The following is a 12,992-nucleotide window of genomic DNA, read 5'->3' on the forward strand; positions in this document are numbered from 1 at the left end:
TAGTGGCTCCATAGGTGAGCTGAGCCAAACTGAATGAAGTCACTGGGAGCAGAACCAAGCTAAGTGGCAGCAGGAGGCATCACAGATGCCAGGCACTCCAGGACAGCAGAACTTGCTGTGTCCAGCAGGAGCAGTGAGCCACTCCTTTCCTTAGCTCCTATTCCTTCCCTGCTCAAGCTTCTAGTGGCAAGTAACAGATGTGCAGGTGATGGGCAGTCAGGGCAGGTTTTTTTGCCTTACTGTGACACTAAGCCTATTAACATTTGTGCAGATTTCAACGTAAGGTGTCACAAGTCCCTGGAGGTCTCATCAGACCCAAACTGAGGACAGGTGGGGATTGTTTACTCTGATGAAGTGTTTGCTACCATGAGTGGTTAGTCTCTGTAAGAAGTTAAAGAATAGCTACAGGATATCAAGCACAGCCAGTACTTTGAAATTAGTGTCATGTATTCGCAAGCACCTACTTCTTCCTACTGATGTATTCACTGCCTAATGGGATAAGTAAGGGCTCAGACCAAGGAATGTTAGCTGTCATTGGTAAACTGTTTAGTGTTTGCCGTCTTATATCTATTTTTTTAGTTGTTATATGCTGGTCAAGACATTTTTGGTGGTGGGTATTTAGTAAACAAAATTATTACAGTAACCATTGTTTGCCAGAAATGAAGTATGATTTATTCCTGCAAAGCATCAACAACTTATCCTTATAAAGTAAGAAGATGCAATGCTATTTAGTATCCATTTGGCAGGTTCAGATGGATAGGGAAGAGGGGTAGATGGGAGCAGATCACTCTTCCCCTTTTGAAAATGGAGCACTGGTGAAAGACTTGACCTAAGGCTTAATACTAATAGGAAAATGACCATGTTTTTGCAATGAAACTTGCTCATGACTTTGTCTTGCAGATGCACCACAAACACTTGCTGACTTCTTATAGCAAGAGAGAGATTTGTTCCACATTTGGAGAGGGTAAAGAAAATTAAGTGCTCTTGAACCTTTTCCATATGAAAACAAGTTCTGCTAAATAGTTTTTGGCTGTTGTTCAGGATTGCCTTCTGAACAATCCCCTCTGGGAGCATTTACCCTTTGCACCATTTTTAAGAACTGTTATGAACATTTTGTTTTTTCCTCCTTTATTGGTGAGTGGGTGTGGCAAGAAATGTAAAAATGTTTCTGACTAAAGCTTAGAACTATGCATTAACTCTACTAATGGCAAGTTTTAAAATGGGCATCAATGAAAGGTGGAAACACAACAGCACAGTTTTTAATCATGCACTTCAGCATTTTTTTCTTCAGTATCATCACTTACCAAAGAATAGTTGACTAACAGAAAAATTGGTGTATGCATTTTATTCCTTTGCATTTCCTTTCTATATGTCCATGAGTTAATGGTACAAACAAAAGGCCAGGGATGACATAATTGCAGACCTTTTCTGGTGTTATCTTCTTAGAAATTTGTTTAAATATACTTGTAAACATGTTCCCTCATACATGTTTCACCTTTACAGAATGTCCTTGCATCTGTGGTCGTTATTTAAAACCATAGGAGTGTTGTGGGATGAGGTATCAAACATTTCAATATGTATTGCATGTACATGCAGTGTCAGAACAATCCAAGGTTAAATGTAGTCACCTAGATTGCTCCATGCAAGTGTTACATGGACATGTAAAAAGTAAAGAATCTGCTTTTTTCAGTATAGAATAAATAGTATAACATGAAGAATGAAGCTCTGGCATTCATTTTTAATAGACTTGCTTTTGGAAGTATTCCACATTATCATTCCCAAGCTAAAAATGATGTGTCAGGTCCAAAAGAATCCTTTTTAAAATTTGTATTGATTTTTATTTTAATACAATACAAAAATCAGAAATACATGCATCAATTGTAGAAACAAAAAAAAAATTGTCCTATGTCACAAACAAGAAGCAATAAAAAAAAAAAAAGCAGGAGGGAAGAGGGAATGATAAAAGAAGTGGGCATGAGCAACAATTTAGTTACCAAAATATCCAAGAATTCCTCCCAAACGGCACCATTTTTTAAAATCAGTTAAGCCTACTAAACATGTCTTTCTCTATAGATGCCAGCTGTGCCATTTCATTGAACCATAAATATCCTACTTTTCCAAAGCAGCAATATAATCCTCTATGCTACTAATAAACTAGTCCACTGTAAGACTGCAACTTGGGAAGGATTTAGTCTGAATTCCTTTGGGATAAACCCAAGAACATTTTGCCAAAGGTATCAATACTGTGTTTAAAACTAGAAGTGTACTGATATATCAGTGCCATATTGTATCAGGCCAATAAAAGGAAAATTAATATTATTGGCTATTGGCTTTTTTGGCCAGTGTAGCTAATAATGTCACCAATAAATATAATATGCCTTCTGGCCAGGGCCCCCAGACACTGTGCACATGCACGTGGCCGCATGCATACATGTGGCCAGAAATACAGCTGGGCAGTGAGGAAAGCAGCACCCTGCAGGTAATTCTGTAAAGGGGAAGGGGTATGGAGGGCAGATATATGCCCCCATGGTGAGGGAGGGAGGGAGTGGGGCAGAGACAAGAGCAGGTGCTGGGGCTGGAGGTGCTGCCTGGCCAGGGCAGTGAATGGGACGTAGGGCTGGGGCAGGATGGAGCCATGGATGGCTCAACCAAGGGATGTGGCTGGAGTGAGGGGGGCTGGTTCTCCACTATTGCACACAGCCCCAGAGGAAGCATGGTAGAGAATGTGCCCCCACAGATTTGTGTGCAGGGCAGATGTGAGCTTCCTGATGTGGGTTTGGGTATCTCTGCTCTGCTGCCTTTGCCCCAAGGGCTTCACATCAGCCATGTGTCCCAGCAGCAGTGGTGGTGGCAAGTTGTGCCTCCTGCTTCTGGGTGGGTAGGAAACATGCAGTTGATGTGGGGTCCCCGAGGCAAAGGCAGCAGAGCAGAGAGCCCTAAGCTCACAGTAAGCAGTCCAAATCTGCTCTTGTCCTGCTCAGTTCTGCTCTGCTTAAAAGCATCCCTACACTTAAAAATAGTGGAAGCAGCCCTTGAACTAAAGCTCATTTAGCCACCACCTGTGGTTCTATCCCACTCTCCACTCCCACCCTAGGTCCTATTCATCACAGGTTGGTCAGAGTCCTCAGCCCCAGCCCCTGCCCCACTCCCTCTCTCACTGTGGGGTCCCTGATCTGCACCCCACCATACCCCTTCCACAGACTTACCTGCAGGGTGCTTCTCTCCATGCTGCCCGGCTGAATTCCTTTAAATTTGTCATTGGATCAGTATGAGCTGATATGGTTGATTAATAATCAGTCACTGATATAGGCCAAGACAATCTTTATCAGTGCACCCCTATTTAAAACTATATCTCTTCTTCCTGGAAAGAAATTATAGCTAAAGGTAATTATAGGGCATGATCAAAATATGTGACCAACATCACATCTCCAAAGTGTATCTGCTTTCAGTATATTTATTAAGTTTAAAGGGAGCCCAGTGAAGTTGAAAAATGATCCTTTGCTTTATAAGATGCAGTCTGGGATCAACTGTAGATGTCTGAATATTCTGAACTACTGATTTCCATTGGGATTCTGTCATCAGACTACCTAGGTCTTCATTCCAGATGAGTCTTAAAGAGTCTGTATCAGGTTCGTTATCTGACATTATAGATTCACAGGATGATGCCACAGGATGGGGAAAAGGAGCAGATTTCAAAACAAAACATAACATACCTTGAATATTTGCAGTACCTAAAGCTTAAGGTCTAAACCGATTTCCAGTATTTGATTTGACTGCATCAAGAGCCATTCAACTTTTTTCAGAAGGTCAAATTCATCATAACTTGAAAAAAGATGTACAGTAATATTATCTCCCACTAAAAGTTATTTGACATGCACAATACCCTTATCCATTTACTTTCTCCATATAAGTTTGTGGGCCCCATACTTCCAAAAGGGATTGCCTGAAATAGAGACCTTCTGATGTAATGAAGGATGAAACATCAGTAAATTTGCCAGATTTTTATTTTTGTTTCTTCTCATTGTCCAATTTCTTGGCATTCATAGTTTTCAGTTTCATGATTCTGGAGAAAATCATGAAGGTTTGAAAATAAAGATTCCAACAGAAGAAATACATTATTCTGCAAGAGGGTACATAAAGGAAAAAAGACTGGATAATGGAAGTTAGAACACTGTTAAGATGGTGGGTCCACATTACTTTAGAAGTACAGAAACTTATAGGTGAAGTATTGGTTTCTTGAAAGTTTAATCTTAACTTAGAAGTTCCTGATTTTCTAATGGTCATTGTGCTGCTATGACCTCTCCCCTTAACAAACCATTACATTAGTGGTCAATTTTGATCAATATGGGCGGGGAAGAGAGGAGGTGTTCTCTTCATTCATAGTTTAGAAATAGGCATACTTTTCCATGAATCATTTCTTATATTTATTTTCCATTCTATGCTTGATAGCTTGCTATTTTGTATGGAAGGTTTGGCATTTTACGCACATCAGTTGATTGTTTCTTCCCATACTTGACATTTACTATTCTCAGAGCAATTTTTACCCTTTTAACAAAATTGGTACAATTTTCATGTTTCTAACAGACTTGCTTTATTAGAAAAATGTTCTCTCAGTGAAAGAATGATAGTAATGGAAGACTGAAAAGGGAATTGTGCAGCATATTCCTTAAATAGGACTCACAAGATGAAGGAAAACATGTAAGAGATGATACAGGTAATAGATACTTGGGTCTCAGACTATGGGACTACTTTCTTAACTGGTGCATAGGTAGAGGAACTGCATTACTTCCAGTGCCTTGGCACAGTAAGTAGGGGCACTGTGTATGAAAGCACCCTTTTTTCCTTACCTGGTATGAGAACCTAAGTGTGAGAAGGAATTGTTCTGGAGTACTGCAAAACAGAAGTGTCAAATTAAAAAAAAAAACAGCTTATTTGTTAAAAATGCAGGAAGAGGGGAGGGGCACTTTGTGTTGTTTTCGTACATCCTCCTTAACACACATCACTGTAGTGAACAGTCACCATTTTTATATTTGGAGAGTTAAAAACAAGCTTTTTCTATAATGTGAAATGTGATGAAGCACTTCCAAAGTTCACAGAAGACTTTGTATAAACAAAAGTAAAAATTCTTTAGCACTAAAAAGTGTGTGTTGGTATATGTGTGCATGCGTGTACAGGCTTAGTTAAGAAATAAAGTTTTTATCTAAATAGATGGTTATTCTGGTAGTGCTATTCAGCTGTTAGCAGAGTATGTGTGTAGCAGGGTAGCGCTCTGGGGTTGGCTGTCTCTTGGCCTTCCTCTCTTTCTCTTGGACCCCTTTTCCTCAGACCTTCCTCCCCTGAGATGGCATAGCCTCAGCCATCTTCATCTTGGGTGGTATTTTCTCTGATTCCCTTCCTCTCTAGCTGTGACCCCTCTCTGGTCCTTTGGCCTACCCCAGGCCCTGGCCCCACCTTGGGCCAGTGAGATCTCTGGTCTCTCTGGCATCGGCAGTCTCTGGCTGTGGTGTGGCCCCCCTTTGACCTTTGACCCCTCCTGGGTCAGTGAGATTGCATGGGTCAGTCCCTCTGCTGCCAGCCCCCATTTGTCCAAGAGTCGCCCTCTGCATGGCCAGTTATTCCCAGCCAATGCACCATTGTAGCAGCATGGTGCCCCAGGGTTGGCCATAAAGCCCTGGGAGACCAAAAAAACCTTTCCTTTACCCTGCTTTTCCTACACCCTGGGCGGTCTGCCCTTCATTTTCCTGCCATGACTTGATGGTAATTGGTATAAAAATGTGGGAGGCTGTCCTGATCTTATTGCAATGACTGCCAGGTTTGTGGTCAAGGCCTTGTGAGCCAAACTGCATGGCTCTGTTCCACACCTACACCACACCCTAAGCTGCACAGGTATCATCTCTATTGATACGCTCTCTGCACGTACCGGGCCCTTAGACCCCTTGGTCTCTCACTCAGCCCCTCTCCTTTCATTGATGCTGACAAGCCCCTCTTGGGCTACAGGCTCCCAGCCCCAGTTCTGGCCCCTTCTCGATTATGAGCCCCCTCAGTCTTTGGCTGTGTCTCCTGGACTTCGACCCCTCTCTGGGCCTTGGCTCCACTCATAGGCCGGTCAAGACCATGAGGCTCCCAGGCACTGTTCAGTTTTCCTTCCTAGGCTACCAACCTCTGGTCTTTCTAGTCCTACTGGCACTCTGACCCTCTTGGATTCTTCAGGCCCCTTGGTCACTCACTCAGCACCTTCCTTGGGCTGCCAGACCTCTTGGTTCCCCTTTTCCAGTTCTTCTCTAGGCCTCTGGACCCTCCTGATTCCACTCTGAACAACTCTCCTCTAAGCCTCTGGACTCTTCTGATCCTGCTGAGTCTCTGGGCTTGTATATTCCCTTCAAGGTCCCCCCATCTTGCTCCAAGTTCCTGTCTTTCCTGCTGCCCCTCCCCACCCCTCTCTCTGGGCTTCTTGCTGTGATAACAAATGCCCCTTATGCAGTTCAAGCTCTCTCAGACTTTCCTCAGGGCTCCAGGATCCTCACTGGACCCCTAGGCCTATGGGCTGTCTGGTCTTACTGGTATTTGCCTCTTCTGTGGGTTCAAGGTATCTCAGCCCGTTCCTGGGCTTCAGGACCTTTACTGAAATACTAGGCCTTCAGCCTCTGTGGCCTTGTGTGTAGTTGCCCCTGCTGTGGTTCCTTTATCCAGCCCACTAGGAACCTCCTTCCTTTGTTTCTATATCAGGGTGTGTTCCCCTTCCCCGCACCAAAGAATGACCCACAAGGCAGCAGGGGCTGGGGTTTTGGGAACTCCATACTTGCCCTTCCTTAAGGTCTGGCATCAGTGGCACTTTACAGGAGCTACCCAGCCACAGGCCACCACACCACTGGGACCCCAAACTCAAGTCATGTGCAGTTTTTGGTCTTAACCAGGATCCACCTCCTTTGGCAATTCTTGCCCCTTTGGGGCCCCTTGGTCCTGGCTCCTTCTCAGCCCCTGATCTCTCTGGGCGCACTTCAGTACACTGGTGATGCATAAGGGGTGTACTCAGGTGCATGTGCACCCCCTGAGCATGGTGGTGCCCCCCCTGCCAAAAGGCGCCACCAACACTGCCGGCAATGCCTGTGAGCAGTCGATGCTTGCCACCAACATCTGTGGATGGTCTGCAATTGCCACCACCAATGCTGCTGGTGGCATCTGTGGGTGGTTACTGACTGCTGATCCATGCTTGCTTGCCACTCCCCTGCACCACCAACAGCACCGTGGCTGCCTGCGGGAGCTCCCTACTTGCTGCCACAATGCTCCCACCACCAACAGCGCTGCCGCCACCTGTGGGAGCTTGCCATACCCCCCAGCCTCTGGGGGCATGAGACATTCATGCTTTAGTAGGTCCCCTTACTCTCAACCCCATTCTCTGGGCTCACCAAGGCCCCTCATCAGGTCCCAAACTCTCGGCCTCTCTCCAGCCCCTGGGCCCTGCATCAAGTCCCATAGTCTTAGCCCTTCTTTCTGGGCTCCAGACCCCACACTGGGTCTCCAGGAACCTCTTCTACCCCTCTAGTTCCTTCTCAAACCTCTAAACAGCTTTTGGTGTTACCCTCCATGCTGACCTGGAGCTGCAGCCATCCTGCTAAGGTGGTGTTCTTTTAGCAGGCTCCAAGATCTTACTGACAGCTCTACTCTCAGGGTCCACACTTATATCCTGCCTAAGCCCAGCCCTTGTCCAGTCCGATGACTCCATCACTCAGCCCTAGCATCACCTGTAGGCCTGGGTCAGCTGACTCTGCAATTAGCCCTGACCACACCTGCAGGCTGGTCCGCAAGCTGTTTTAGCTCTTAAAGTGGCAGGTGCCTCAAGCATCCTGCCACAGTGTGCTTCCATGTCAGATTAGTGCTGCTTGTTGACTGTAGGAACACAACTGTTTCTTTAAGATAGTGTCTGGGTAGTCCCATCTGCTGGTTGCAGTTAAAACACAACTCCTTATATTTTAAGAGTGAACAAATAATAGACTACCCAATCTATGGAGAAGTATCTAATTCTATTGTAAAAGTTTGAAGTGAATACTATAGTGGAATGAATAGATAAAACTTAGAGTAAGAGTAATTTATGTTCAATCAACATATATTTAATTTTGCTAAAATGCAGATTTAACTCACCCTGGGATAAGCTTAATATTTTGACGAGAATGTTAATTTCAATAATTATACAAAGGTTTGCTGAAAAGTCATAGTTTTTATACTGTGGTAAAACTATTTCTCTGTACTCTGATTTGTTCTTTTCAATCTTTATTGCACAGGTGAAAGCTCTAGCCAATTGAGTCTTCAATACAAATTACTACTAACCTACAATCTGCTACTCTGAGATAAGCAGGTCACCTGTCTTCTCTAGTTCCTGGTAGATTTATGACCATTAGCTTCAACCAGCTTTCCATTAGCTTCAACCAGTCCCTAACATACAAATATACATATAAGTAGTTAATAGATATGTCACTCCAATGGACAGTAATCAAGAATATGTAACATAGTTCCCTGGTTTTGTAGAATTAAAAAAAATATTTTATGCAATGCAAATAGCTTCCCTGGTGCTGATGTAAAAAACTGTACAAAAAGCTACAGTTCTTAAATTTCATTTTGGTGACATTAGATTGGTCAGAACAATGTATATAATCTAAAGGTCTTTTCCAACTCTTTTGTGTCACAACTTGCTATCAAGCAACTTATTCTGTTTTAAGTTTCTATTTAATTGATACATTATTCGTTATTATTTTTGTTGAACTTCCTGAGAGCTCTGGAGTGCCCAACTGAAGTAATTAGTATCACACAAATTAGGGGTCTATACCATCTGGGGGACAGCTAGGGCCTATGACCCTTCTATGAAAGGGGATGTATACCTAGGGGATGGAAAATAGAGAAGATCTTTGAACTCTTAAGATGGTATTAGCCCATATTCATTTAATCAGTTGTACACGTAGGGTGAGCAGCACTTCATACTTTGGTAAAAATTACCAAGTCTTCACTGAAGAGTCCGTCAGGTTATTGGTAATTTCTTACCTGTAGCTGGTCTTCTCCTATATAATTTATCTTTGCTTTTCAGGGAATTAGTACCCTCCTGCTAACAGGGCTCATGTGTCTTTTTGAAGGGAGAGTGTCTGCATTCACATGTTCAATTTACCAGTATATAGCAGCAGCTTGCTGACTGGTGATGTGTGATTAGCCTCTTCTGTGCCAGAAGCACAGTAGTGTAACTATGGTTAGGTATCTGGGATATCATAGTACTTAGGGTCGGAAGGGACCTAAACAGATCTTCAGGTCCAACCCTCTGCCCCAGGCAGGAATGGTTGCTGGGGTCATATCACCCTGGCCAAATATCTGTCCAGCCTCCTCTTGAAGACCCCCAAGGTAGGAGAGAGTACCACCTCACTTGGGAGCCCAGTCCAGATCCTGGCAGCCCTAACTGTAAAGTAATGTCTCCTGATGTTCAGCCTGAACCTTCTCTCTAATATGAGTCCCATGTATTGACTACGGGGGACAGGCTTGGAATGGAAGTAGGGGGAAGTACTCAGCATGGGCTCACCCAGGGGCCAGAAGTGTGGGCCATGCAGACTGGAGGCAGGAACCAATAGGAGTCCCCTTATCAGCCTTCCTTCACTTGCTCCAGTGCAGCCAACAGCTACTGCACTGCTTCTCAGAGCCACTGCCAAATGAAGACTTCTACAGTCATAATCACAGTGGTATAGCTGTTGCACTGGCAGCATCTTCTACTGGTGAAGAAGCTGATGAGAGGACTCTTCCCTGTAGCCCCTGCTGTATCAGATTAGACTTTGCCTGCCCTTCCCACCCCCTACATATCCATTCTTCTCTGCTCAACACAGCCCCCATCCCCACCTCCAGTTCTGCTCAAGATGCTGAAATAGGTAGCTCAGGGCAGGCAATTATTTTGAGCGGAGGGCCACTTACTGAGTTTTGACAAGCCATTGAGGGCCACATGGAAGGCAGCCGGGGCAGATAAATATTAATTTTCTAAATTTTTTTTAGGGGTCCCGTATGCTGGATAGAATAGCCTGGTGGGCCGCATCTGGCCTGTGGGTTGCATTTTGCCCACCCCTGCAGTAGCTACACCTCTGCAGAAGTAGCATGGGCTCCTTTCATCCCAATCTATATATAGATTACACATACAAACATTACGATAACACTAACTTTATTGGGTATGGAGTCTTCCATAAAACATGCAGTCCCCCCAATAACCTATAGACTTAATAAAGTTACAAAATTAAAACAATGTTCTTTTCTGTTAGTTCTTGTAAGAGTCACAAACAAAAGATAAAAGACATGTATTTGATATTTAAAAAGACAAAGCAATGCATGCATGTTGATACTGGGTAGTTGTCCACTAGTCTTGGTTTAATTCTCTAGTCATGCATCATTCAGTGAAATGTACAAAAAACAGCCCAAAAGCAAATATTAATATAAATGCAAGAACAATAACAAATGTTAATAATAAATAAATAGTTGTTATTTTTATGAGAAAGGAAATTATATGGTAACAAGTTGAAGCTGTTACTTTGTCAATAACAAAAAAGAACAACAAACCTAAATATACTTGTTTTAGTGTTGGTTTGAAATTACATTTTTTTCTATTGCTTTTTGATCACCATAAGTGTCAGTGTGAAAGTTTTCATCAGAACATTTGGATGAAGAGTGAATGCTTGTGGTTATTCATTTGTTTGTTTGTATTTTAACCCTACTCCTGCTAATGCAAGTTGGACTGCTCTACATTTTAGGTCCTGATGCTGCCATGAGGCCTGTGTCCTTTGCCTACTCAGTGAACCATTAAATGTAATGCAGTTTCAAAGTGGGTCCAGCCAGAGGACCCTATTGCAGGTTTGGGTATCTGATTTTTATTTTATAATAACATGAAAATGTTTTTAAACTGTAGGTAAAAAAATTTTAAGTGCCCATGTACATTAAGAACCCAAGACTTTCATTGGGACCTAAACTCTATGTTGTTTAGTCACTTAAGGAAAATATATCTATTCTATTAACCAACTTTCACTCCTGAGCCATTTCAGAATGTTCTTCTCTGCTCCATCCTTTGCATGCAGTGTCCCCATCTTTGTAATGGTAAGGGGCCTTTCCTCCAAGGTGGTGAATTCCTGGAGGTTCTTTTGTCTTAACATCCTAAAAATAATAACATTATTAAAATAATTCTCAAATAAAGTGATGCATCCCATTATTATTAATAAATTAGGTGGTTGTGATATAGATTACTACACAGTCAGGTGTGTGGAGAATTGGCTTATGGGGTGCACACAGAGGGTTGTGGTGGATGGATCATTTTCGACCTGGAAAAAAGTGGGCAGTGGAGTTCCCTAGGGTTCGGTCCTTGGACCAGTGCTGTTTGTTGGCGCCGAGGGGCTGTGGCCAGCAGCCCGGGCACGTGGGCCAGGGAAAAGGTCGGCACGGCGAACTAGAATTAGGCACTGACATGTAGAGGTTGTTTAAAGATTATTTTACTTACACCGTAGATGGTCACGGTGCAGGCAGGAAAACTTTCTTGAGTTGCAGTTACAAAAAAAAACACAAGCGGAGTTTGCTAGGCTCCACCAAAGACACATGAGTGGAGTTTGCTAGGCTCCACTAAACGAACATGAACAGAGCTCTGGATACCACTCACGGAGTTTGCTAGGCTCCGTGGAACGACCGAAATGAGAGTCCGAAATGTGACTCTCCACGAGCGCGCAGGGTAGGGTACGTCGAGGGATCGTGTGGCGATGGGGAGAGGCTAGAGGTTGATCAGGCCCCTGTATCCTCCTCTAAGGCACACGCGGAGTTTGTTAGGCTCCACAGCGCGCTTAGATTTCTTCACGAGATGGATGTGAAGTCCTCCAACTTGGGCGGAAACCACTCAAGCCTCTTATACGGCTAGCAAGCCAATCGCTAGCCGCCACGTGGGAATAATTTAGAAACAGCCAATAATGGGAAACAAATTTACATACGGGTGGCAGGAACTCCTTTGCACCGGGGTTTTCTCTATGCAAAACTGAGAATTGTACCGTGCAAAGAAAGCTCCATGTGGCGGGAAATAATTCTGCAGTGCTGAAGGACACACAAAATCATACCCTTTGGGTCATGACACTGTTCAATATCTTAATCAGTGACTTGGATGAGGGCATGGAGAGCACTCTGCCCAAATTTGCAGACAACACCAACTTATGGGGTAAAGTAAACATGCTGGAGGGCAGGGAGCGGATTCTGAGGATTTGGACAGGTTGGGAATGTGGGCAGAACAGAATAGGATGCAGTTTAACAAGGATAAGTGCAAAGTGCTGCATCTAGCGAGAAAGGATCACCAACACACCTACAGACTGGGAGGTGACTTTCTAAGCAGCACAGCAGCAGAAGGGATTTCAGAGTCATAGTCAACTCCAAAATGAACATAAGTCATCAGTGTAACGAAGTGATAAGTAAAGCCAACCACACTCTTTTATGCATTAAGAGGTGCATCACAAGCAGGTGTAAGGAGGTGATACTTCCCCTTTATGCGGCATTGGTAAGACCACAGCTGGAGTACTGCATCCAGTTCTGGGCACCACAGTTCAAGAGGGATGTGGATAACTTTGAGAGGGTCCAGAAGGCTACTTGCATGGTTATAGGCCTACAGGTAATATCCTACGAGGAGAGATTGTAGGACCTGAGTCTCTTCAACCTCTGCAAAACAAGGCTGAGAGGGGATCTTGTAGCCATCTACAAATTCATCGGGGGAGGGAGGGCAGCAAAGAATAGGGGATACTCTGTTTACGAGGGCACCCCTTCAGGTTACTAGGAACACTGGCCATAAACTGATGGAGAACAGATTTAGATTAGACATTAGGAAAAAAATTCTTTATGGTGAGGGTTGCCAAAAATCTGGAATGGGTTTCCAAGGGAGGTGATGTTCTCCCCTACTTTGGAGGTCTTTAAGGGGAGAGTAGACAAGCACCTCACTAGGGTCATCTGACCTCAGCACTCTT

General features: G+C 43.8%; 1 protein-coding gene across 1 annotated transcript in view; it reads right to left on the bottom strand.

The window, feature by feature from the left end:
• Positions 1 to 11,031: 11,031 nt before the first annotated feature.
• Positions 11,032 to 12,992, bottom strand: part of LOC112550333 (centrosome-associated protein CEP250-like) — an 84,029-nt gene continuing 82,068 nt past the window's right edge. The window contains exon 15 of the mRNA XM_025204459.1: positions 11,032 to 11,160. Coding sequence (XP_025060244.1) covers positions 11,032 to 11,160 — 129 coding nt within the window. The remainder of the gene's footprint in view (positions 11,161 to 12,992) is intronic.

Source organism: Alligator sinensis, unplaced genomic scaffold (genome assembly GCF_000455745.1).
Source record: "Alligator sinensis unplaced genomic scaffold, ASM45574v1 scaffold308_2, whole genome shotgun sequence".
Taxonomy (NCBI): domain Eukaryota; kingdom Metazoa; phylum Chordata; order Crocodylia; family Alligatoridae; genus Alligator; species Alligator sinensis.